This window comes from Podarcis filfolensis, assembly GCF_964270895.1.
Source record: "Podarcis filfolensis genome assembly, chromosome: 11".
NCBI lineage: Eukaryota > Metazoa > Chordata > Lepidosauria > Squamata > Lacertidae > Podarcis > Podarcis filfolensis.
In genome coordinates, this window is record NC_139613.1 from 14,407,152 (window position 1) to 14,434,628 (window position 27,477).

Below are 27,477 nucleotides of genomic sequence, written 5' to 3' on the forward strand. Positions count from 1 at the left end.
TCTTCGGCGATCAGCCTTCTTTGTGGTCCAGCTCTCACTTCCATACATCACTACTGATGCTTTAACTATACGGACCTTTGTTGGCAAATATATGATTCTACCCTAAATTGACCGGATCCATCAGGCTGTTCTTACATTCTTAATAACTAGGGAGGCAAGATGTGGGAGGGCCGGATTCTTCTACCAATATGTGAAAATCAGCAAAATTAGAACACGCAGTGCAGTGACAGAACCAAGACCATTTCCCCCCTCCAGTGCTATGAATTTATTGATTGCGAGATCCAACCAGCTTTGAAAACAAGGCATGCACAATCATCACAGAAATGTAACAGTGAGAAGAATAAGAGAAACCTGACCAGGCAAGGTCCTACAGCAACGACCCAGAGCACACACACCCACACCCTGTACTTTGCTCCAGTTAAATTAGTCTGATAACTAAAAACCACTTTCATAACACTTGCTGGAAAGAGGAGGAACAAAGACGTCAGTCAGCTTCGTCACCTGAAAGCTCCTCTAATTTTCAGTTGGCTCCTCTTTCCTAAGAAACCCAAGACATTCAATGGGTAGGATAAGCAAGAAACCAAGAAGGATCAAAGGACCTTCTCAAAACTTCAGTTCCTGGGGTTCTTGGAATGCAAGCTGTATCAGACCATCTTTCTGAACTACACAACAAGAGGCATGTTGAAAAGCAACTTAACCGAGTGTGAAACACAGGAGGCTTCTGCAAAGGGAACATTTGCTGAAAACGTTTTGATGGAACTGGGAGTCTGGACAGCAGCCATCCTTACTTGGGCAAGTGAAGTCATCAATTAGTGCCATGTTCAAAATGCAGATATAATGAAAATACAGTGGCAGGAAGGGATCCTTATGGGTACAATTGCTTAGGGTTGATTTTTCAATGTTGTCCGAAGCAGGGAATATCCTACCACACAAGAGGTACACAGGATTTTCACATGAAAGGCTAAAAGAAAAAAGACCATCATATTCTCCACCCTAATCTCACCCATTAGGGAATAGTAGGTTACTACGGCTTAGAGCTGTAGTAACTTTAGGGCAGCATTTTGTTAATGAAGAAATTTTTCAAGGCGGAGTTAAAGGGCCCGACCGCTGCCCAGCCACCACTTCAGGCTGAATTCAGGCTGAAAATTTTTAAGGAAGGAGGTAAAAGGTATCTAGAGTTTAGTTCTCCTCTCAGTTGGGTGGTTCTTTACACTGTAATGCTTTTATCATTCTAGTCACTCTGCCAAGCTGAGTGTTTTGTTGGGGAGAATAGTATCATTTCTACATTTCAGCTGTTTGCCTGTAGAATGGAGACGGCATGATTTTCTTACGAACTCTGATGTTGGGATTGGGAAAACGTTTAAACTGGATGCTACTGACCACGGCCAAAATAGCTTGGGGGCTTAGTTTGTCCCTCAGGGTAGCAGTACACTATCCCAGATTATTGTATTATATATATTATGTTACATTGTGCACTTACTAATGAATTTTGTTTTGGGGAGAAAACTCAAATGTTCCCTTTTCAAAAGCCCTGCTTCTGGCTCCTTTTTACCAAACGACCCAATTATTTTATGGGCTCTGCGCTGCTACGGAAGTGCAGTTCTTAAGTACTGCACACTACTTGTTTATCCTAGCAATCAATAAGTTAAAATGCATCAATAGGGTTGATGAGGGGAGAAAATCTGGGCAAGGGGGAGAGAGAAGGGTTTGCTGAAATCAGTGGGCTGCAATTCAAATTTCCAGATTCTCATTTGGAAAAGGTTGGGAGGTAGAAAAAGGAAAAGAAGTTGATCTCTTGGATTTCCTATCAGGATGGCTTTATAAGGATGCTGAGATGTTCTCTGTGGAGGGAGGAGGGTTTTGTTTAAAGACTGCTGGACTTCTGCCACAAGAGCAACATTGGTTAAGGTTTGCAGCGCTGGACAAAGCGTGGGTACAGACACACATCCCGGATATGGTGCCTGTTCAAGATCCAGGTGAGGAATCTTTCCAAGCCCAGGCCATAGCCACCGTGAGGGCACGTGCCGTATTTACGCTGCAAAGCCAAACGAGAAAGAAACAAGTCACTCGACGGACGGACAGGTGGAAAGAACACCCACAAACATGCCTGTCTCCAGCCATCTCGCAGCCTGATCCCAAGAGCAGTGCCCTGGTGCCGGCATACCCAAAATTACTGTATTTTTTGCTCCGTAAGACACACCTTTTTCCTCCTAAAAAGTATGGGGAAATGTCTGTGCGTCTTATGGAGCAAATGCGTGGTCCCTGGAGCCGAATTGCCCAGGGGCAAAAAGCAGATCGTGCTTTTTTTTTTTTAAGAAAGGGGGAAGGGGGTGTTGAAACAAAGCCACTGAGCAGCTGATCAGCAAGCTATCGGGGGGAGATAAGGGACTCTAGTGATAAAGGAGGCTGCCTGGGAGGGGGGAGGTAAAAGCACATGGATCCTCAGGATTTTTGCATTGGGTCACCCCAAATTCACCATCAGGTCACATAGCATGTCCATGGCTACAGCCTGCACCAAAAAAATCAAGCATCCACCGTTTTGTGGGGCTGCAATGGCACAAAAACATGGTTACAAAGCACGGGCCCACATGGATTCTCAGGATTTTTGCACTGGGCTACCCCAAACTCACCATCAAATCACATATCATGTCTGTGGCCACAAAAATCATACACCCACTGTTTCGTTCAGAATATATTTTTGTTTTCCTCCTCTAAAAACTAGGTGCGTCTTATGGTCGGGTATTTGCATTTATATCCCCCGTCCATCCTCAGAAGTGGTGTGGTGGCACCAAAGCGAGCAGTTAGGAGGGTACCAGCACCTCAAGCTTTTGCCTAGCGCTGGCAATCACAAACAAAACCCGCCCCCTGCACTCCACCTAAGACCCCTCTGTCAGCCCTGACGTGCTGCTGCCTTGGATCACCGGCTGGGGTTAAGATCAGCCCGATCGGCCCACGCTCCCTAGACACACGGCGCTTTCAAAACCAGCGTCAGTTCAGCAAATTATGAAACAAACAGGTTAAGGAAAGACAACACCTCCCCAAGGTTTTGAACGCTACAGTTGAGGCCACACAGCAGAACTCCGTGTCAGGAATGGCAATGGGAAATTGCACGAATCGGAACGAATTGCTCCTTCGGCGAGTGGGGTGGGGGAGTAGGGGAGCCACCCCCCTGCCACAGAAACCAGCCATCTGCAATGTACAATGTGTCAAGCATGACCGTTTGGGTCACCCAGCAGCTGGAGAAAAAGGAGGCAGCCCCTAAGCGAGAGAGTTTCAAATTCCTCCTGCCAGATGAGCCCTCCAAGTTGCAATTCAGAAGAATCTGAAGAAGCAGAAGTAGCCGTTCGCAAGAGGGGGCAGCAGCTGCCAGGAGGGAGGAGCAGTAGTTCCCCTCTCGGTCCTCCATCCTCCTTACCCAGCATGCTATGGGTTTGTGAATGCGTTGACATGGTTTCGAATGAAGAGGCATGGCCGTATGTGGGGTCCAAAATAGGCAAGACACCCTTTCCAGGGAAAACTCCCAGCGCAAAAGATCAGGGGATAGATTTATCCTCCTCAAATTTGCTCCAACATCCTAGACTCATCACTGCCTCTGGCTTGGTTGTACACAGAAAACATAAAGCCAGGTGGGAAAAGTGAAAAAACAACAACTTTTAAGCCCTTTAAAGACTAACTGGCCTGCCAAACGTTTGTTGTTGCCTTGGTCTACGACTCTACGTGTTGCGTAGAGCATGGTGGCTGTGCTGCAACAGTTGGCCAAAGGAACAAGACCATCAACACGCACCTGGTCGGTGTACCAATAATAAGGCGTGGGGTCAATCCCTTCTCTCTTGTAGCCTTCCAGCAGCTCATCGCTGTCCCAAATACGCATTGAGCCTCCAACGATCTCGCCGACGTTAGGCATCAACACATCAACCTAAAAAGAGGCAGGACAAAGCATGTTGAACAGTTTAAGCAAGAGCCAGATAATTAATAATAATAATAAATTTTATTTATACCCTGCCCTCCCCAGCCAAGACTGGGCTCAGGGCGGCTAACACCAGGTATAAAACAATTGATTAAAATACAACATTAAAATGCAGCCTCATTTCAGCAGAAACTCAAATCAACAACTTTTTGGGGATGAAAACGTCAAATCTTCACCAAGGCCAACTATCCAGACTGGTCCTATGTGGGCCAGAAAAAAAGCCAGGGAAGTCCCCTGGAGTTCCATCACAGAAGGAGAAAGGAAAAAGGAAAGAGGGGGAGGGGATCAAGTTAAATTAGCTGCTGGACCATTTGTGGCCCACCAGGCGTTTCCTCAAACCCAGTTTCTGTGGCTCCCAGGTAGGTTGGAGACTTCCTACGACTGGACTGAAAGTACAGCTCCTCTCCCTGCCAAGCGAAAACATTCCTCTTCTTGTGTCCCCCCCCCCCCAGACTTCTCATGGAGGAGGCACATGAAGAAGAGCCTTAGATGATGATCTCAGGGTCCAGGTCAGTTCATATGGGGAGAGGCAGTCCTTGAGGTATTGCGGTCCTGAGCCACTGATGGCTTTATAGGTCAAAACCAGCACTTTGAATTTGGGACTAGAAACTAATTGGCAGCCAGTGCAGTCAGACCAGGATTAAATGCTCAAACCATCTTGCCCCAGTGACCATTGAATTGTGCACCAGCTGAAGTCTTCAGAGGCAGCCCCACATATAAAGTGCCACAGTTATCTATCTTAGAGGTTAATGGTAAAGGGACCCCTGACAATGTCCAGCTGCGAATGACTCTGGGGTTGCGGCGCTCATCTCGCTTTAAAGGCCGAGGGAGCCGGCGTTTGTCCACTTCCGCAGACAGTTTTTCCGGTCATGTGGCTAGCATGACAAAGCTGCTTCTGGCGAAACCAGAGCAGTGCATGGAAACGCTGTTTACCTTCCCGCTGGAGTGGTACCTATTTATCTACTTGCACTGTGTGCTTTCGAACTGCTAGATTGGCAGGAGCTGGGACCGAGCAACGGGAGCTCACCCCGTTGTGGGAATTCGAACTGCCGACCTTCCAATCAGCAAGCCCAAGCGGCACAGTGGTTTAACCCACAGCACCACCCGCGTCTCTTATCTTAGAGGTTACCAGAGCATAAATGATAGAACTTAGGCTATCCCAGTCCAGATAGGAACACAGCTGGGCCATCATCTAAAGCTGATGGAAGACACTCAGCACCATGAAGGCCAGCAGAGATTATCATAGGATTATATACAGGAGCCAGCACAGATTAGAGCCTATGTGTCGCTAGAAACATACAATGGTTTTTTTCTATGGAGTAAGAGCTACTCTACACAGAACTGAGTGGCAGAATTCTAAGCTCTTATCACTTCAGACTTCAGGTGGAGGTGGTGCTAAAGGCAGCCATTTTTGAATGCCTGGCCATATTTTAAAAGAGATTCCCTGCATGTAGAAAACGAGCCCATCAGAAAGAAATTTAACATAGCTCTCTCCGATGTGCTAAATTACTACATGCAGGGAACTCTCAAAATACGTAGCAAACCTCCTACCTGCAATTTGACATGACGCAATCTTACTACTTCTATTCTGCAGACTGTTCAGACCTCATTCAGCAAGTGCCAGAAATCAAGGGATGCTCATGCATGTGTGATGATGTAACCCTTAAAAAGCAGGGTTTCCCACACCTGCATCCACAATTGCTTTGGGACTACAATTCCCATCATCCCTGAGCACTGGGTCCTGCTAGCTAGGGATGATAGGAGTTGTAGTCCAAAAACAGCTAGAGACCCAAGTTTGGAAAACCCTGCCTTAACGTATAGCTCAATGACATTGTGCACCAGCCTCTTAATGTAGTTAAAACAACTGGAAAACAAGGCTTGCTTCAAGAGGAGTGTTCTGCTCTAATGATTACATTGGTTGCGAGAACCCTCTAACCCTTACGTTCACGCCTCTCTTAAAATATATCTATGCAGCCTTTTAACAGAGGGCAAAAACACCCATTAAGAAGATGTCTTAACAGCTCCGTCCCTCCCCAGGCTTAGCCCCTGCATGGGATATGTGCGGGGAATGCAAACTGACAGATTCAGTAAGGCGGGGATCCTCAGGGCAGCGCTGCATGTAGAAAGACTTTATCTCAGCAGGAAATCGACACAGCAAGATTGGCTCATTAATGGCGTCCGTCATCTGTCTCTCGGGGGCCTCTGGAATATCCTACGGACAGGGAACAAGACTTATTATTAGCTCATCTACTGCCTAAGAACACCTCTTGCCATGCTTCCGCTCATTAAGCCACTTCCCTGCTCAAGGGAACTGTTTCTCGAGCCACCCTGGCGTTTCACGTTACTTGCCGCTACTTATTTATATAGAGATTGCAAACTCAGCTTGCGATTTGGAACGCCTGTTGTTTTGATTAGGCAACCAATAAATCAGGTGTGTGGGGAACTTTTGGCCGTCCAGGTGTTGCTGAACTGCAACTCCCATCAGCCCACAGCAAGCATGCCTTGGGATGATGGGAATTGTAGTTGGGTCACAGCTGGGGGTTCCTTTACCTGCAATACGTGCTTAGATATACATGCCGGACTCCCTCTTCAAACCACTTATCACCCGGCAGCCGAGAAGCAAATTGGGGCTGGGGCTGATGCGAGTTTGAATCCAAAATACCTGCATGGCACCAGGTTGTGCAAGGCTGCTATAGGCTAATAGCAAACTCATTCTCCCAATATGCCTCATAGAGCTATAATAGCTACAAGAGAGAGGCATCAGCAGGTTTTGGGGGGGGCAGGGGAACCTACATAGTTTACAGGAATACAATAAAATATTTGAGGGGGAATCCCTTAAAAAGAGGTGGGAGACTTGAAGTGGAAACACAGAACTGTATTTGCGATCTACTCCATCTGGAAACGGGCTGGAAGCCAGAGTAGCTGTTGTTAACTTGGGAGTCATGCATTCCATTTAACTGGCCTTCCTGGTCAACTGCTTGGATGCAGAATTCTGCCCAGGTCTGCAAACAGCCTTCTTCTGCATGGCAGCCCCACACGGAACACTTAGCAAGTAATGCAACAGATTTTGAAGGAACACAAGTGGGCAAAAGCAGGATGAACAAGGAACCAAAGAGGCTCACCTCTCCAAATTCGTAATATGTGCCGTCTTCCTTCTTCACATTATTTTCCTTCAGCCATACAAGGGCATCTGTGTAGTTCATCCGTTTGAAGGGGCGCTTCGGGGGCTCAAAGTTCTGCAAACACAGAGGAAGGAAAAGGCCTGAGGAAGACCACAGTATCCCAAAAGCAACAATTTGCAAAGGCAAGTTATGGTAGCTTGTGGACCAAAGTATAAAGGTAAAGGGACCACTGACCATTAGGTCCAGTCGTGGCTGACTCTGGGGTTGCGGCGCTCATCTCGCTTTACTGGCCGAGGGAGCCAGTGTACAGCTTCCGGGTCATGTGGCCAGCATGACTAAGCCGCTTCTGGCGAACCAGAGCAGCACACGGAAACGCCGTTTACCTTCCCGCCGGAGTGGTACCTATTTATCTCCTTGCACTTTGATGTCCTTTTGAACTGCTAGGTTGGCAGGAGCAGGGACCGAGCAACAGGAGCTCACCCCGTCGTGGGGATTCGAACCGCCGACCTTCTGATCGGCAAGTCCTAGGCTCTGTGGTTTAACCCACAGCGCCACCCGCGTCCCGGACCAAAGTATACAAGTAACTTAATAATAATAATTAAAACAATACACATTTATTTCATCATCTTTGTACCCCAACCATCTTCACAAGATGGGAGCTCTGATCAGCTTACAGTATAAAGTAGGTCTCTTTGGGTTGTAAGCAGTGCTTTTTTTCTGGGGGGTACACAGGGGTACGCATACCCCTAAACGTTTTGTGAATCTAATGGGAGAAGAAATTTTTTTTTTTAAAAAAAGTTTCTTCTCTAGCACGGTGAATTGTCAGTTCTGTTGCTACTGCCGATGGCGGCCTTATTTCCTTTCCTGGTGTCTCCAGAGCTTCAGGTGGAAGTGAGCGTTTAATGTGTGAAGCAGTGTGGAATGTGGATGTGTGGTGTTTTACTGATTAAAGTTTGGCCTCATTGAGGGGCAGTGTTTCAATATGAGATGTCAGTGCAAACAACCTCATGCCAATATGGAAGCTACTGTGAGCTGTCAACTACGTAATATGAGGTAATGCATGTTCTTTGTACTTTTGTCCATTTACTGTATTCATTTACCACCCCGATTTGATGGTGCTTTTAATAATAATAATAATAATAATAATAATAATAATAATAATAATAATAATATCTTTATTGTCATTGCCCCCTCTCAAGTAAAAATGAGTACCACCCCTAAACATTTTTTTTTTTTTGAAAAAAGCTCTGGTTGTAAGTCACTTTGGGTTGCCTTGGGCCCCTGAAGATTTAGAAGCAAAGACGCTGAAGTAAAAAGAGGAGAACTTTTGTTTTCCACGCTGCCACTTACTGGGTTCAGGGCATAAAGCATGTCAGCCGCTGGGGATTTCAGGACTCTGTCCACTACGTCACAGACAAGGTCCTCGAGACGGTTCAGCAGGTCTTCAAAGGTCATGAAAGGGCATTCTGCTTCAATGTGTGTGTATCTGCAGGAGAACATTGACGCCTTCAATATAAAACACGTTGGGAACTCGCAGTCTTATTGCCTGCAAACTGCTTCCCCTCAACTTGCCAACAAAGGTCTGTATAGTTAAAGCTATGGTTTTCCCAGTAGTGATGTATGGAAGTGAGAGCTGGACCATAAAGAAGGCTGATCGCCAAAGAATTGATGCTTTTGAATTGTGGTGCTGGAGGAGACTCTTGAGAGAGTCCCATGGACTGCAAGAAGATCAAACCTCTCCAGTCTTAAGGAAATCAGCCCTGAGTGCTCACTGGAAGGACAGATCCTGAAGCTGAGGCTCCAATACTTTGGCCACCTCACGAGAAGAGAAGACTCCCTGGAAAAGACCCTGATGTTGGGAAAGATGGAGGGCACAAGGAGAAGGGGACGTCAGAGGACGAGATGGTTGGATAGCGTCTTCGAAGCTACAAACATGAGTCTGACTAAACTGCGGGAGGCAGTGGAAGACAGGAGTGCCTGGCGTGCTCTGGTCCATGGGGTCACGAAGAGTCACACGACTAAACGACAACAAAAGCACCAGCTGAGCACCTTTTCTTTAAACACAGCCTTGCAAACGGTGGCTTATTAGACTGAGATCATAACATGGGAACTGTGCTAAACAGGACTCAATGCGGCTCACAATTCTAAAAGATAGGCAGGTGCCTGTCTCTTCGTGGCGCTGCTGCAGAGGTGGGAAGAGACACCTAAACTGAACTTTTCCCTTCTACGTAGCTATGAAAAACTGACAAGGCTAGGCCTGAAAGCCTCTGCGACTCAGCCTCATGACCTCAGTCGGTCAAATACTTTTTTTTTAAGTCGATGAACACAAAGTGCTCAACAGTCATTTGTGACTAACAACCTGCAGGCCACTTCCTTACTTGCTCTGAAATAGCACAAAACCACACTCTGCGCAAAATTCTTAGGGGTGCTGGTTCTGACCTTTAAAGCCCTATGCGGCCTAGGACCCACGTACCTATGGGACCGCCTCTCCTAGTATGCACCACGGAGGACCTTAAGGTCCACAAATGACAACACCTTGGAGGTCCCAAGTCGCAAGGTGGTTAGATTGGTCTCAACTAGGGCCAGGGCCTTTTCAGTACTGGCCCCGACTTGGTGGAACGCTCTGTCACAAGAGACTAGGGCCCTGTGGGACTTGACATCTTTCCGCAGGGCCCGCAAGACAGAGCTGTTCCGCCTAGCCTTTGGTTTGGACTTAGTCTGACCCTTATGTTTCCCTCCCCTTATCTATGGGCTACTATTAAAATGAAGCTACATTTTAAATTATATTTTAACCTGTATTTTAAATTGGGGTTTTTTTTAATTGTAATTTTACTGGTGTTAGCTGCTGGGTATAATTAAAAATTTGTTGTTTTGTTGTTGTTGTTGTTATTATTAAAAGAAAAAGAAGAAAGCAGCAATAATAATAAATGGCATGCCCTCCCCCTCACTCAGAAAATCTCCCAACGTTCATGTGGGTGGACTGAGGAGCAGATTTGGGAGACGTCCGGTTCCTAGGACACCCTCTGCATGAGCTTTAGAAAGATAACCACTCCCAACCAAGCCCGTCCCACTTTGGTAGGTTGCCGAAGGATTGCCCCTTTGTTCTAGCCTTATCAGTTGGCGGTGCTGACCTTGCCCTGGGCACTGGCAACCCATGCTACAGCACTGTTCTGCCCCATACACCAGGTGTGAGGAATCTTTGGCCCTCCTGACGCTGCTACAGTAAGCCCTCAACAGACATGGGGGTTAAGTTTCGGATTATCATGCCTAAAACCAAAATTATAGTCAATGGGAGGTGGCAAAGTCTTCTTTCCTGTATGCTCACCTACTTTTTAATTTTCTTTCTTGTTTTATTTTGCCAAATCTGAACGTGCACAAATGTGTGTGTGTGCAAGTTTCAGGCTTACTGTTCAATTCCCACCATCCCTGGCCATTCACTGGGCTGAGGATTATGGGGTTTGTAGTTCAGGAATATCTGAAGGGCTACAAAAGGTTCCCCAGCTCTGCCACAAAAAGGGTCTCTTACTCAGCCAGATGCCTGCGGGTCCGAGACTGCTCAGCTCGGTAGGACTGGGCAATGCAGAAAGTGTCTCCCAGGGCAGGGATGCAAGTTTCCAGATACAGCTGGGAGGACTGTGTCAAAAAGGCTTCTTCGCCAAAATAGTCCATCTTGAACAGAGTGGAGCCTCCTTCAACCTGAGTTTGGACCAGCGTTGGAGGGGTGACCTAGAAGGGAAGCAGAAATAAGATTATGCATGTACAGAGTAACACCATTTCCTGCCCCCTTACAAAGAACTAACTTAAGCCCGAGAGCTAAATGTTGGATTCTTTGTGTACAGTTCAGAAAGAACAGGACAGAAGTAGTCTGCGGTATCAAAAGCAAGAGAAAAATCTAATAAAGAAGAACTTTTTAAAAAAAGTTTTATTAAAACTTTTTACATCACAATTAAAAAGCAAACTACAGTCGTACCTTGGAAGTTGAACGAATCCGTTCTGGAAGTCCGTTCAACTTTCAAAACATTTGAAAACCAAATCGCGTGTTCTGATTGGCCGCAGGAAGCTCCTGCAGCCAATCGAAAGCCGTGGAAGCCCTGTCAGATGTTCGGGTTCCAAAAGGATGTTCGCAAACCGGAACAATCACTTCCGGGTTTGCGGTGTTTGGGAACCAAAACGTCCGAGAACCAAGGCGTTCTGGATCCAAGGTACGACTGTAAATCGAAACAGAAAATAGTAAGAAAAGAGAAGAGAAAAAAGAGCTAATAATAACTTTATAAAAGGCTGCAGATGTACTTCTTGGAGTGGGAAGGGGGATCCCAGAGACTGGAGATCCTTCCTTTAAGATCAGCAAAGCAGCAGATCTACTTACTTCGTAATACCCTCGGTCGAAGAAGTGATCCCTGAAGCACTGGACGACCACGGAGCGCACTTTGAAGATCCTGCTCATGTTCTCTCCTCGAATCATCATGTGCCGGTTGTTCAGCTGCACGTCCACATCTGACTCTTCATTGACAAGGTTATCAGCCCCACCAGCAGGAGCCAGGCCAATGAGCTCCCAGTAGTCGCAACACAGCTCATGGCCTCCTGGAGCCTATGGTTGGGTGTGCGCATAGGGAGAAAGAGAAAGAGATGGGAGCACAAATAATATTCTCTGTTAAAATCACCTGCAACCCAATACCAACAAGGCTTTCTGTACCAGCAAACAGCAGCACACCAGGTGGTCCAAAATCCACATGCAGAGATTAAAATGGGACAGGGACACACCTGCAAGCCCTTCCAAGGTCCACACAAGCCCTTTCTCTTCTCCTGAACTTCACGCAAAAGACCACAAAGGGGGATTTCTAACTGTGTTAAGCTGAAACCTTCCTGCAATCAAGTTTCCCAATCAGTTGAACGCAGTTATAAGACTCTTCCTGCAGGTCTCCAAGTTAAGTGTACAAAGATCAGGAGAGGGTGGGGGTCGTCCCCCTATGCCCTTTACAGAGCTATAGTTTTCAGCGTGGTTTGTCCATCAGTCCCTCTTCCCAAAAAAATCTGGGAATTGTAGCTCTGGGAGGGGAATAGGGAGTACCAAGCACTCTTAACAAAAACTACAGCTCCCAGAATTCTTTCATTTGGGGGGGGGGGTGAGCCACGACTGTTAAAGTGGTATGGTACTACTTTAAATCAACAGTGCAGATGGAGCCGGAGATTCAGAAAACAAGAACTTGGGTGTGGGAGGTGACTTTGCATTGTTTTATTCTTTATATCTGAGCTAGTAATACAACATGGCTGGTACTAAACATATCCCAAAGGCCAATGCGTTATTTCTCAGGCAAATTAAATTCGTTCTCTAGATAACTCCACAAGCTCCCCCTGCTGGTTAATATTACAGATTTCATTTCCTGTGAGTTTATAAGGAGCGTCTCCACCTGCATCGTTCAGCCTGGACACTGAGGTCCGGCTCCAAGGGCCTTCTGGTGGTTCCCTCACTGCGAGGTTATAGGGAACCAGGCAGAGGGCCTTCTCAGTAGTGGCGCCCGCCCTGTGGAATGCCCTCCCATCAGATGTCAAGGAAATAAACAACTATCTGACTTTTAGAAGACATCTGAAGGAAGCCCTGTTTAGGGAAGTTTTTAATGTTTGATGTTTTATTGTGTTTTAAATATTCTGTTGGAAGCTGCCCAGAGTGGCTGGGGAGGCCTGGCCAGATGGGCGGGGTATAATAAATTATATTATTATTATTACTGAAATCTATGTATCACAATGGAAAAACCAGACTTGGGGGATAACGCCATCAAAATTCTTTCCTTCACTGATAATATCCCATTTAACCAGCCTGGCAGTCCTTTGTTCTTGAGATGGCGGGGTGTTGGGGGGGGGGGACGACTTTCAAGGAATATATTTAGCAGGTGAATAACATGTGTGATGTTGACACAGGGCTACAGCAGCACTTAACCGCCATACATGCTGTATTTCTGGCTTTGAAACCGAGATAACCCATTTGTTTGCATTCCCATCTCCACATCAGAACTATATAGTCAACAGAATTATGCAGTCCATGGTCTACAGGACCAAATTACTTCCAGCTGCTAGCGGCAGAAACTGCAAGTCTTGAGCACTCTTCTCGCTCTCAAAACATTGAACAGAGCCTCAAAATCGCACGTGGCTTTGCAGACACTTTGAGACCTTATCCAGAAATGCTCCAGCTGTGAGACAACAGTGGCAGTTGCCAATCACCATGTTTCTCACAAGAAAAAAACACCAACAGCAAATCAGTTCGCACAATCAACTTCTGAAACTTAACAAAGGCCAGCCATGTCATCGCAAATCTCTATTGGTTTCCAAAGCCTGTCCGATCATCTCCTGGAGCAATACCATGCTTGGAAGAGGATGACTACTATAACAACAACAACTTATTATTTATACCCCGCCCATCTGGCTGGGTTTCCCCAGCCACTCTGGGCGGCTTCCAACAAAATATTAAAATACAATCGTCTATTAAACATTAAAAGCTTCCCTAAACTAAAACAAAAAACAAACATTCCCTACTACCTGCAGAACAGGGAGGCCATTTTGAGCGGCAGTGACTCTCCAGGGGTTCAGATAAGGGGCTTCCCCAGCCCGACCAGAAAATGCCAAACAGAAGACCTTTGGAATGCAAAGCAAACTCTCCACCTTCCAGCTAGAGCCCTTCCCTTGGCAGGAGCAAGGAGAGAGCAAGCAGACTCCCTTACTCACCTGTTTGCCTTCTGGAAGAAGGTTCAGCGTTCCATAGATAGCAATAGTGCTCTCGGTTGAGAGGACAACTCCATTGTAACACTGGCACTAGAAGAGAGAGAAACAGAGGAGGAAATTCAGGCTGTGTGGGCTAGGCTTTTACCTGTTTTTGTTTTTATAAAGAGCAGATGGGAGCACACCACTCCCAAGGAAACACTTAGAATGCTTCATCACGAGAGCCAAGAGTTGTCTCTCACTTAGGGATGGAGGAGGAATCCATAGATTGTGAATTCCAAAGATGACTCGTCTGATTTGATCAGGGCAGATTCACGACGCAGATCAGATCCCGAGTCCAGGGAGGTTTCAGCGCTGCCTCTCCCCCTCACCCCTTTTAATTGTTCTGCAAAACCCCAGATATCATGGAGGAGCTAGCACACTGAGATTCCTACTGCCATTTTCACCTTGAACAGAGACAGTTCCTCCAGGGAGAAAGAGAACTTGACAATGTTCCACTGCTCTCCGAAGGAACTGTATATAAGAAGAAAAACATGGCCGCACCCATGTAAGAACTTGGGGCAGCCATGTTTGAGCCATAGAATTCCGTTTGAGAACAACGGAATGTCGTCAGGTCCCATCGCTCCCTTCTGTTCTCTCTTAGTGGTTCCCAAACTTTCTTCTCACCAGACTGCTTGAAGATTTCTGAGGGTCTTAAGAGATCTTGATGGACCACTTAATTGTTTTTTTTCTGCCTGTTTTAGCGATTGTAACCCAATGTGTTGGATGATCGCTGCAGTCTTGTCCCACTCAACTTCCGGTGGGCCGCCAGATTCTGAGGACAGAGCACTCCAGAACTGGGACGGACCTCGTAATGGGTCCTCTTCTGAACTTTCCACACCTGAACATTATTAAATGTTGGCTGCACCGCATTGCTGGACCACAACTCCCATCATCCTTGGCCTATCAAAGGGACTCAAAGATGCTGCACACCCAGACCTCCTCCTCAGCCTCACTTTCTCTGTATTTTCTCTTTGTTAACTTGTGGCCCTGGGGGTTTGGGAGTGGAAGAAGAGTAAAAGCAAGGTGTGTGTGTGTTTGTGTTGGAGAGAGAAGGGTGGGGAGAGTGTGTGTGAGTGTGCGCACGCGCACACAGACACACACACTTCAAAGCAGCTTACCAGTTCGTCTGACAAGACACATTGAAGGAATCCAGTGCCGTCTCTTAATACAATAAACATCAAGTTCTTCCCTAGCAAAAAAGAAGCGTTAAGTGTTAGAATTTAAATTTCCTTTCATTGAAAGGCATCCTTCATCCCCTTCCATCCCAAACCATCAAAACTATTTTACTATTAAAAAACAAAACAGGGAAGATAAATATTTCCAGAGGGGGTGGGGAAGAGAGAAGTCCCACGACACTTTAAATACATATATGATTTTATTTTGTGGAGAAGAGCTTGGAACCGCATGTGAAAGAAGCATGGAGAGAAAGAGGGAACAGGCTTGTCCACATATTATCCTGAACACAGGTACAAGTGCTTGTGTGGAAAAGGGTTTATACTTGTTAATTTGTGCAGCTCGCCTACTGTGTACACAGCTTGTACACTCGTCAAATGTAGTGTGTGAAGATCGAAAGCAAGAGAGAAACTAAGGATGAATCTACACACAGGGAAAACCCCACTATAAATAAGTCAGAAATTAAATTGTTATAACAAAAGAAAAAAAGTTACGGAAAATTGCAAAGAAATAATTTTTTTGCTCTCCAGCTCCATCTGGTGTTGCATGTTTAAAATGCATTCAAAAGCTGTTTTGATTTTTAACTAATGTAGCCGAGTCCTAACCAGCCAAGCCTTCCAGGGTGATCTAAGAAACAAGTTAAGTCAAGGAGCCTGCTATTATCACTATGTTATCACCAGAATGCAGCAGCTAGACTGGTAACTGGGAGTGGCCGCCGGGACCATATAACACTGGTCCTGAAAGACCTACACTGGCACCCAGTATGTTTCCGAGCACAATTCAAAGTGTTGGTGCTGACCTTTAAAGCCCTAAACGGCCTCGGCCCAGTATACCTGAAGGAGCGTCTCCACCCCCATCGTTCTGCCCGGACACTGAGGTCCAGCTCCAAGGGCCTTCTAGTGGTTCCCTCACTGCGAGAAGCGAGGTTACAGGGAACCAGGCAGAGGGCCTTCTTGGTAGTGGTGCCCACCCTGTGGAACGCACTCCCATCTGATGTCAAGGAAATATACAACTATCTGACTTTTAGAAGACAACTGAAGGCAGCCCTGTTTAGGGAAGTTTTTAATGTTTGATGTTTTATTGTGTTTTTAATATTCTGTTGAAAGCTGCCCAGAGTGGCTGGGGAAACCCAGCCAGATGGGCAGGAGTATAAGTAATAAATAAATTATTATTATTATTATTATTATTATTATTAATCGCTTAATGCCAAAATAGGCTTCTAAGCAGTTTGCATAATACAAAAACACAAATATATAAACATCCATAATTCAAGATGCAATACAACAACCCCATTAAAGTATTGTATTAAAGTACTTAAAATACGCATGATAAAAATAAGCCTACATGCGCAGATATGAAGGACTACAGAGCTCACCAGGGATTTTACACCCTCACAAGGAAGTTAAACTAACTGAGGTGCAAAGCTGCAGCTCTGAACTATTGGTTTCAGTTTGCAAACAGCGGAGCTGAAAGGCCCATGAAACAAAAAAGGAGCGTCACATTCTGTGCAGAGCCTAAATGCATGCAAGGTAAGAACGGAGTCATTTTCTGAGGGGAAAGTGCTCTGAAACAGCAGCCCAAGTCTTAACAAAAGATAGGCTGCTTTGATAAGATACATACCACGAACTATGTCAGTCTACTAAATTAAACTGGCTTTCCCTAAGGAAGCTTCAACTTGAGGTTTTGCAACGATGCTGGGAAATTTCTGACTAACTTCCCTAGTTCTCTCACAAAATTTTTAGCCTTTGATCCTTTTGAGGGGCAGTTTACAGGTGGTCCTAGAGTTTGTTGTTCCCCATTTACAGAACTGGTTCCTTTTAACACAGCACTCACCTTGTCTACGCAGCCTGTGGACCCAGCCAAAGACCTTGACTCTCTCTCCTCTGTGGGCCTCTAGGTGACGGATTTTCACCTGTCAGAAAGCAGCCAAGTAAGTTGTTTTTCTTTGAAAATATTATCAAGATATACACACAGATTGCTTGCCTAACACCGAATCAAGAATACGAAAGAAACTCTTGAGTGTTGTTGCTTTTTTCCTCAGATACCATTTACAATACCTTACACATGAAAAGCTACGCAAGACACATTAGAAAAACTCCAAGTCTCGCCAGTTGTATCAGGACCAACCAATCTATGTCACAAGACAAGGAGCAAATACCGTATTTTTCGCTCCATAAGACGCACCTAGTTTTTCCAGGAGGAAAACAAGAAAAAAAATATTCTGAACGAAACAGTGGATGTATGATTTTTGTGGTTCATGCTGTGGCCGCAGACATGTGACTTGATGGTGAGTTTGGGGTAGCCCAATGCAAAAATCCTGATAATCCATGTGGATCCGTGCTTTGTAACCATGTTTTTGCGCCATGGCGGCCCCAGGCAACAATGGGTGCGTGATTTTTCTGGTGCAGGCTGTAGGCATGGACATGCTATATGATCTGATGGTGAAATTGGGGTGACCCAATGCAAAAATCCTGAGGATCCATGTGCTTTAAAGAGCAAACCTGACAGGAGCGGCTTACAGCCGTGTAAGCAGCTGCTCTCCTCTCTCGCTTTGCTGCTTTTCAGTGACCTAAGCGGGGAGGGGGGGGGAAGAGCACGCTCACTTTATAGCAGCCAACCGGACAGGAGCCACTTACGGCCGTGTAAGCAGCTCCTCTCCCGCTTTGCTGCTTCAAAGCGAGCCACAGAGAAGGGAAGGAGGGGGAACCATGGATCCTCTGCTCGTGACTGCAGCAGGATCCCCCTGCCATCCATAGGCATTCACTCCATAAGACGCACAGACATTTCCCCATACCTTTGAGGAGGGAAAAAGTGCGTCTTATGGAGCGAAAAATACGGTAGTTTGAGTCTAACCTCAAATGTGTCAAAATCTAGATGGATTTCCTGGTCTGCTCTTTTTGGTGGAAGGAAAAAATATTCTTTCCAATCCAATTCTCCTGCCAGAGGAGGTGGAACGATTCGGTGAGCTGGGAAACCAATTCCATGCATTTCTGCAAGCTAAATTTGGCAGCCTGCCTGGACACAAGCACTCAAGGTCACCTTCCACAGCTAACACATGGCAGCTGCAACCCCACGCACGCTTATTAGGACAGAAAGCCCTAAAGCACCATCATCAAATTTCTTAAATCCCGCTTCACCAGCAGGTTCCAGGGTGGGGTTACAACCATTTGAAATTCGGTATCAACAACAGCTAAAACAGATTGCAGGAACGCGTTTCAGGTGCTGAAGAGTTCCATTTTTAGCATTCACCAAAAGCTGTATAACACCTCTGTGGGGAGGAAATTCTACAACTCAGGGGTTGCCACAGAGAATGCCACCCCCCCCCCAAACTTGATGGCAGCAGAACGACTATGAAGGCCCCTTCTGCTGATTTTAACAACCAAGAGGGTTTGTAGGGAAGGAGGCAGTCTCTCAGATAGTTCGAGCCTAAGTTGGAGCATGCTGATAAAATTTTAACACATCACTTGGGAAGACAGGTGAACTAATGCCAAATGTATCGGAAGAAGCAAAGATCGCCAGTGTTGAAGCAATGATTCTTCAACATCCAACTTTGTTGGACTGGTCATGTTGTGCGGATGCTTGATTTATCGTCTTCCAAAACAGCTACTCTATTCCAAACTTAAAAATGGAAAGCGTAATGCTGGTGGTCAACAAAAGAGGTTTAAAGACTCTCGCAAGGCAAATCTAAAAAAAATGTAGTGTAAGCACCGACAGCTGGGAAACACTGGCCTGCGAGGGCTCCAACTGGAGAGCAGCCTTTACCAAAGGTGTCAGGGGCTTTGAAGACGCTCAAACTCAGGAAGAAAAGGGAGAAACAGGCTAAGAGGAAGGCACAGTTGGCAAACCCTCACCATGATCAACTCCCGCCCGGAAACCAATATCCCCACTGTGGAAGGACATGTGGATCCAGAATTGGCCTCCACAGTCACTTACAGACTCACTACTAAAACCGTGTTCATGGAAGACAATCTTACTCGGGTACGAGTGATCGCCAAAGAAGATAGTTGCCCTTTAAGCATCCAGTCATATGATCTGGGAACGGTTCCCCACTACCATTTCAGGGCATGCTTGGGACTGAAGCAGAGATTTTAATCTGCGTTAAGGCATGGCTCCAGAGCCTTACATAATTTGGCATCTGCAGGGCCTGTAAGACAGAGTTGTTCCGCCTGGCGTTTGGCTTGGAATCAACTTGATCCCCTTCCTCTCTCTCCTTTTTCCTTTCTCATTCTGTGATGGAATTCCTATTTGGGGACTTCCCTGGCTTTTTTCTGACCCATGTAGGGCCAGTCTGGATCGTTGGCCTTGGTGAAGAGTTTACGTTTTCATCCCCAAAAAGTTTTTGATTTGAGTTTCTACTGAAATGAGGCTGCAGTTTAATGTCGTATTTTAATCTTGTTTTTAAGTTTTATTTTAATCAATTGTTTACATAGCTGGTGTTAGCCGCCCTGAGCCCGGTCTTGGCTGGGGAGGGCGGGGTATAAATAAAATTTATTATTATGGACCCAAGTGCAACAGTCCTCTCCCCAAATGTGATTCCTGCACTGCAGGGGGTTGAACTAGATGATCCCAAGGGGTCCCTTCCAATTCTATGATTCTCAGCATCTGGTATTCAAAGGCACACTGAGAGCGGAGGTGGAATATAGCCACTGTGGCTAGCAGCCATTGCTATATACGCTTATCTGCCATGCATTTGTCTAATGATCCAGATGTTTAGAAATACTTGGGTTTCTAACACCGAAAAAAGAGAGCTAAGTTTATTTTGAATGTGCTAGACTATAAACATGCACAATACAGATTCCCATTCAACGTTTGGAACCTCCTACTATCGCTTTAAATCAGGGGTGTGGAACCTGGGCTACATTGTTGGGCAAGGGACGTGGGTGGCGCTGTGGTCTAAACCACTGAGCCTCTTGGGCTTGCTGATCAGACGGTTGGCGGTTCAAATCCCCACAATGGAGTGAGCTCCCGTTGCTCTGTACCAGCTCCTGCCAACCTAGCAGTTCGATAGCACACCAGTGCAAGTAGATAAATAGATACTGCTGAGACAGGAAGGTAAACGGCATTTCCGTGCACTCTTGTTTCTGTCACGGTGTTCTGTTGCACCAGAAGCGGTTTTGTCATGCTGGCCACATGATCCAGAAAGCTGTCCATGGACAAACACCAGCTCCCTCAGCGTCAAAGCGAGATGAGTGCCGCAACCCCACAGTCGCCTTTGACTGGACTTAAGCCCTGTTTAGGGAAGCTTTTAATGTTTGATGCATTGTTGTTGTTGTTAGTCGTTTAGTCGTGTCCGACTCTTCGTGACCCCATGGACCAGAGCATGCCAGGCACTCCTGTCTTCCACTGCCTCCCGCAGTTTGGTCAAACTCATGCTGGTGGCTTCGAGAACACTGTCCAACCATCTCGTCCTCTGCCATCCCCTTCTCCTTGTGCCCTCCATCTTTCCCAGCATCAGGGTCTTTTCCAGGGAGTTTGATGCATTACTGCATTTTAATATTTTGTTGGAAGCCACCCAGAGTGGTTGGGGAAGCCCAGCCAGATGGGCGGGGTATAAATAATAAATTATTATTATTTTTTAACTGTCCAAGTGTCTTTTACCTTTTTCTTTTTTATATACTGTTGGACTCCCCATCCCATGGGCCAGGGATGATGGGATGAGTTGGGAGACCAATATAGGGAAGCAACCACATTGCCTACACCCCCTAGCATATGTCATTTACAACTGCTCTCCCCTCACAGCCTAAAAAGAGCTGGTTAAGGTTGTCTGCAAAAGCACTCAAGCTTTACTCACACATTTGGGCTCTGGGAGACTGGGGTCATTCTTAATGATTATCTTCTTTGCTTCCTCCAAGTTCTTTTCACGGCGCAAGAGATCTTCTTCCTGCGGGTTGTTTTAAAGAGTGGTTTAGTCGAGACTCTACTCTGAACGCAAGCATGTGGGGAGTGATCTGGGAACACTAGAACCAATGGGAACGTTAGCATTAAGGCCCCATTTGAGCTACAGTTCCCAGAATTCCCTGGGGGGATTGTTAAACCTCCACTGGGAGTCTTGAAGATGCCACAAGAAAAAGGAGCAACGTTTGCAAACCTTACCTCTTTCTTTTCTCTCGCTTCAGCTTTTTGTTGTTCCCTGTGCCACAGCTTTTTGACATTCTTCAACTGGGTCTTGGAAATGGTATCCCATCTCTAGGGCAGATGAAAAGAAGAGAAAGCGAAAGCATAAATAAGAGAGTTATGCTTTGGCTTTCTGATGAAAACATAAGAAGAAGAAGAAGAAGAGGAGGAGGAGGAAGAGGAGGAGGAGGAAGAGGAGGAGGAGTTTGGATCTGATATCCCGCCTTATCACTACCCGAAGGAGTCTCAAAGCGGCTAACATTCTCCTTTCCCTTCCTCCCCCACAACAAACACTCTGTGAGGTGAGTGGGGCTGAGAGACTTCAGAGAAGTGTGACTAGCCCAAGGTCACCCAGCAGCTGCATGTGGAGGAGCAGAGACGCGAACCCGGTTCACCAGATTACGAATATACCGCTCTTAACCACTACACCACACTGGCTCTCCCCCAGGGTCCGTCTAGTGGCCAGCCAGATGACTCAAAGGTTCCTTAGAGCCATCATCCCCTTTCCCCAATGTTCAGAAAATTATTTACACTGTCAAAACTGCACCATCCAGGGGCAAGAGGAGTTATCCAGCAAGATTGAGAGAACCCCAAAGTTTTGCAGAAACACAATATATTAGCAAAAGCAGGAGGAGGAGGAAAATAACATAACGGAGTCTCAGGGAAAGGGTGTGGCTGGCTGACTGGTATAGTGAACAGAGTACTCCACACTGCAACATTTTGTCGCAGGTACCTTTTTGTCACCATTGATTAATCCTCCATCAATTTGTTTAATCCCCCTTTAAAGCTAACTAAGCGAGTGCCATCACTACATCTTGCAAATTCTTATGTGTTGTTGTGCAGGCTCTATATTTTGTCTGTCCTGAATCTACTGCCAATCGAAACCAAATCCTTTCACCGTGGAAACGGCAGAAAAACACCCATTAATACTCAACCTCGTCTTTTTTTTGCGAGTCCACGTAGATCGTAGGAAACGGCTCCTTTCCGGCAGACAGCAAAGCCTTTAAAAAGAGAAAAGGATGGAATAAGTTTTGTTTTATTTTTTAAGACAGCTAGTTCTAAAAGCAGGGGCGGCCAGTGCACTGTCGGACTACAACTCCCAAAATGCGCCTGGCAAATTTTGAACGCTGCCCTGAATGCTCTTTGGAACCCCATTGTGCAGACAAATGCTAAGGATGCACAAAGCGGGCAATCACAGACATTGTGCAAACTGCTGCAAGCACCGTTGCACCGAAGACTTTCCAGCTGCCGTAACCCACAGAATAAGCCCACTGATTGGCCTTGGATGTGAACTCCTGGGAGAAAATGGGAGAACCAAAACTGGGCTTGTCAGGTACCTTCAGAGCAGTTTTGTAAGGCTTCTCCTGCGACCCGTCTCCAGTAACGTCACTTCCCTCTCGATCAGAGACATAGACCTCTCCTGTAAAAGCAGGCATGGAAATTAGGAGTCTTACACATAGCACACATTCATTCACACAGAGATCCATTTACACAAAACTGTTGCTTTGCACTTGATAATGTTTAATAGACTACAGTGGGTACCTCGGGTTAAGTACTTAATTCGTTCCGGAGATCCGTTCTTAACCTGAAACTGTTCTTAACCTGAAGCACCACTTTAGCTAGTGGGGCCTCCTGCTGCTGCCGCGCTGCGAGAGCACGATTTCTGTTCTCATCCTGAAGCAAAGTTCTTAACCTGAGGTACTATTTCTGGGTTAGCGAAGTCTGTAACCTGAAGCGTATGTAACCCGAGGTACCACTGTATTGTATTTTAATATTCCGTTGGAAGCCGCCCAGAGTGGCTGGGGAAACCCAGCCAGATGGGCGGGGTATAAATAAATTATTTGCTGCTGTTATTATTATTATTATTATTACCTCTAAAAACTGGTGGGGAACCTCTGTTTCTGCTCTGGAGGCCCCAAGACTCTCAGCTCCCTTCGCAGCCGACCACCGGCCAGGCTGGATGAGGCTCAAGGGAGCTGGCAGTCCAACATCTGAAGATGGAGACTGTCGATGGATCAGACTCAGCTAGGAGAACATGCAGAGAAGAAGGTACCAATCTCCTCTCTGGAATGGCTACCAATGAACTCGTTCTCTGAGCAACAACTCTTAGGTAGCCCAAACAGCTCCACCCATACACAAAAGAATGGCATTAGTAGGTGTGGAGGAAGCATATAATAAGGCAGGGGTAGGTAACCTAGGGAAGCGGGTGGCGCTGTGGGTTAAACCACAGAGCCTAGGGCTTGCCAATCAGAAGGTCAGCGGTTCGAATCCCCGTGACGGGGTGAGCTCCCGTTGTTCGGTCCCTGCTCCTGCCAACCTAGCAGTTCGAAATCACGTCAAAGTGCAAGTAGATAAATAGGTACCGCTCAGGGGGGAAGGTAAACGGCGTTTCTGTGCGCTGCTCGCCAGAAGCGGCTTATTCATGCTGGCCACATGACCCAGAAGCTGTACCAGTAAAGCGAGATGAGCGCCGCAACCCCAGAGTCGGTCACGACTGGACCTAATGGTCAGGGGTCCCTTTACCTTTAGGTAACCTAAGGCCTGGGGGCCGGATGCGGCCCAATCGCCTTCTCAATCCAGCCCGCGGACGGTCTGGGAATCAGTGTGTTTTTACATGAGTAGAATGTGTCCTTTTATTTAAAATGCATCTCTGGGTTATTTGTGGGGCCTGCCTGGTGTTTTTACATGAGTAGAATGTGTCCTTTCATTTAAAATGCATCTCTAGGTTATTTGTGGGGCACAGGAATTTGTTCCTTTCCCCCCACCTTCAAAATATAGTCTGGCCCCTCACAAGGTCTGAGGAACGGTGGACCTGAGGGACAGCTGAAAAAGGTTGCTGACGCCTGTAATAAGGCATCCAAGACCCTTCTTCAAGGACCCTCACCAAGTGAGGCAGACCAGGCGGCTGTGGCCAAAATCAAGCTTTTCTATTGCGGCACCATCCTTCCCAAAGAAGCCCAGTATTAAAGACTTCAATGTCCTTTTGGCTCTAAAAAGAAGACTCTGTACAATTTCTGTTTTATTATCTATAATGATTTGTTTGTTTTCCCCTCCACCTCTATGTCTTTAGCTGTTCCTATTTTATCTTCTAGATTCAGGGAGGTAGCCCTGTTGGTCTGACGCAGTCAAAATAAATAAAAAAATTGTCCAGTAGCACCTTAGAGACCAACTAAGTATGTTCTGGGTATAAGCTTTCATATGCATGCATGTATCTGAAGAAGTGTGCATGCACACGAAAGCTTATACCCAGAACAAACTTAGTTGGTCTTTAAGGTGCTACTGGACATTTTTTTTAATATTTTCCCAATTATTCCTATTTTATCCGTAAGCCACCCTGAGTCCCTGTTGGGGGGAGGGGAAGCGGGATAGAAATAAATTAATATTAATGTTATCTGCTTTAAACTAAAAGCCATGTTCTACTGATATGGAGAATGCCCAGGACACACTAACAAAAAAGGCATCTATACCACTTTGTTTCATTCTTCTTTTTTAAAAAAAAATATTTAGAGCAGCAGCTATCAATATAGTGTCCTCCAGATTTGCTGGACTTTCATCAATCAGGGATGATAGGAGTTGGAATTCAGCAACATCGACTACTGCTGCTTTAGGGTTTCAACAAGAGCACAGTGCAGGTTTGGGGTGCAGCTACCGCCCCCTAAACCTTCCCTTAGCACTGCCAATTGAGGAGAGAGTTAATCCCCCCCCCCAGTGCGCTGCCAGCCTCAAACCTACAGAGCAGGAGAGGAAAGTTGATTCTATAACATTTCTTCTCATTACCTAAGGCAGGGCTTCCAATTCTGTGTCTCACAAGCTTCCTTCAGGTGGTCTGTGGATTTGTAGTTGAAAATGGGAGTCAGCCACCCCAAAGCGGCTAAAAGGCCAGTCACTTCACTGCGAAAATGACAAGCAAGGGCCTGCCACAAAATGTGGCAGCGCAAAGCTCTGCCTTACACCATGGCAGGGTGGATAAAAATCAATGATTTTTTTTTAAAAAAATATTATTTAAATTGGATTTTTAAAACAAAATGCTTTTGGAGGAAAAATCTTTCTAAAGATAGTTTTCTGTTTAAGCTACATTATAGTCCAAAAGCTATTCATCGGGAAATAAGGATTTGTTTTAAGATTTTCATGTGTGCTAAAACTCAGTCTAAGTTTTTGTTTTGTTTTTTTAAAAAGTTTAACCACATCAGTTAACCAACATGGATACATATGCTCTAATGTTATTGCGTTAGTTAAATAAAATTGTTTAAATTGTTATTAAGGAAATGATTATTTTTCTCCTTCCAACAAAGTACAGCAGAAGAAGTTGTCCAAATATAAACAGTTAACTTACTAAACTTCACAAGAATTTCATAATTATCTGTCTATGTATTTCTAACAGTATAACCAAATCAGTAATTTTTGATATAACTGTAAAAACAACTCTGAAAATTTATTATGCCAAAAATGCAACCTTCCTCTGGTTGTAAATATTAAGATTATACCAGCAAGAATGAGTCTTTCTGTAAAAAAAAATAATGATTTAAATCAAGTCTTACTGACTAGTGATTTAAATCAAGTCTTACTGACTAGTGATTTAAATCGATTTGAATTAAATGAAATCTACCCTGCACAATTGTACAGTGGTACCTCGGGTTAAGTACTTAATTCGTTCCGGAGGTCTATTCTTAACCTGAAGCACCACTTTAGCTAATGGGGCCTCCCGCCAGGCTGCCGGAGCCCGATTTCTGTTCTCATCCTGAAGCAAAGTTCTTAACCCGAGGTAATATTTCTGGGTTAGCGAAGTCTGTAACCTGAAGCATCTGTAACCCGAGGTACCACTGTACCCCTTCCCAGTTGTCCATCGTTCACCCCAGTAACAAATCCATTTGCACACCAAGTCCTTATTAGGCTCTTTTTGGAGGTGGTGAGGGTCCTTCTTAAATATCTTATTTAATACCTCGTCATCCCCCACCAAGCCTGCTAATACAGCTTCGCCTCGTGCCTGGACGTCCCTCGGCACACCTCACCCAACATGAGTAATAAAAAAGGAAGGAGGAGACCCGTTTCCAAGCGCCAGAACATGTCTGGCAAGTTGAACCCCGACTTTCCAACCCCCCCAGGATGACTCTGGTAAGCTATATTTCTTTAACTCATTGCTAGAAGCCGCTTTCCCCGACAAGAGGCGAGCTGGAAGGAGACAGAAGAGCGGCATGAGAAGCCCATCCTCCCTTGCACCGATTTCCTGCGTTGCAAGGGGTAGAAGTGGACGTGGCTATAGCGCAGGCAGGGGAAATGGGTGACTACAAGAAAAGGTCCCCTGCCCCGAGGCACCCGCAAACCTATACAATCGCGTGCAGCGCCTCTTCACAAGGGAAGCAGGGGAAGAAGGGCGGGTCTATAAGTGGCCATTTAAATCCTTTAACACCAGCCGCTAGCTGATCTTTTTTTAAACAGCTGCCGATGGGGAAGGCAAGGTCTAGGGCGCACGGAGCGCGCAGCCAAACGCCTCGGGGCCTTGAAATCTGGTTCCGACGCGTGGAGATGGCGGGCCCCTCATTCATCCGAGGCCAGGGCTGCAGTTGCTACAATGGCAAAAGGAGGAGGAGGACGCGCATCTTTTGTTCCTGGGCCCTTTCCGCAGCTGCGCTATCTCACCCAACGTGAATAATTTCTATTATTATTCTTATTGCTTATGAACGAGACAGGATCTCCGCCTGCCCTTGCCAGATCCCAGGGCCTTTTTTCTGAAGGCTTCCCCGCCGGGCTCTCTTTGCCAAACAAACACACACACACACACACACCCCGCAAACTCACCCAGGGCCAGCGCCCCCGTCTGCTTGAGGATCTCCAAAGACATCGCTGCTCCTGCGTTAAAGCGCCGCGCGCCCCTCGAACCAGACAGGTGGCGGCCGCCTCTTTCCCTTTCCTTTTCAAGAAGGGGATTGCGCTTCCCGGCAGGGAGATTGCATCAGGCCTGCCCGCCCACAAGCCCGCCCTTGCCGCAAAGCGAGGCCGGCTGCCGCAGCAGTAGCTGCCGCTACGCTTTGCGCTCCGCCCCTGCGTCGCCACCCATTGCGCGCCTCTTGCGCCTCGTTGGAGAGGGCCGGCGACGTCAGGAGCGGGATGCGGGGATGATGATGATGATGATTAATAATAATAATAATTCTATTAACGCTTTATAATTTATAATTTCAAGGGGGCGGAGGGAAGATTCGAAACGGTTTGCATCAGTTAAATCCGGAGTGAAACATCGCTGGAGAAAGTCAAAAGTATACGTGCAAATCAAATGTAATGAACAGGAAGCTAAACTGTTGTATTAAAACAGTGTTTCTCAGGGCCGGGTTTAGGTTTGACGAGGCCCTCAGC

At 46.2% G+C, this 27,477-nt stretch overlaps 1 protein-coding gene across 1 annotated transcript; it reads right to left on the reverse strand.

Annotated features, from left to right (window-relative positions):
- Positions 1-250: 250 nt before the first annotated feature.
- Positions 251-27,187, reverse strand: NARS1 (asparaginyl-tRNA synthetase 1). The gene is made up of 15 exons (XM_083575706.1): positions 26,926-27,187; positions 22,467-22,549; positions 22,065-22,130; positions 21,109-21,201; positions 20,807-20,896; positions 16,849-16,927; positions 14,961-15,031; positions 13,807-13,893; positions 11,456-11,677; positions 10,616-10,815; positions 8,440-8,575; positions 7,090-7,203; positions 6,048-6,179; positions 3,785-3,916; positions 251-2,035 (listed from the first exon to the last, which is right to left on the reverse strand). Exons 1-15 carry the CDS (start codon positions 26,966-26,968, stop codon positions 1,904-1,906), a joined length of 1,680 nt encoding a protein of 559 aa, XP_083431832.1. The 5' UTR covers positions 26,969-27,187; the 3' UTR covers positions 251-1,903.
- Between the last annotated feature and the right edge of the window lie 290 nt (positions 27,188-27,477).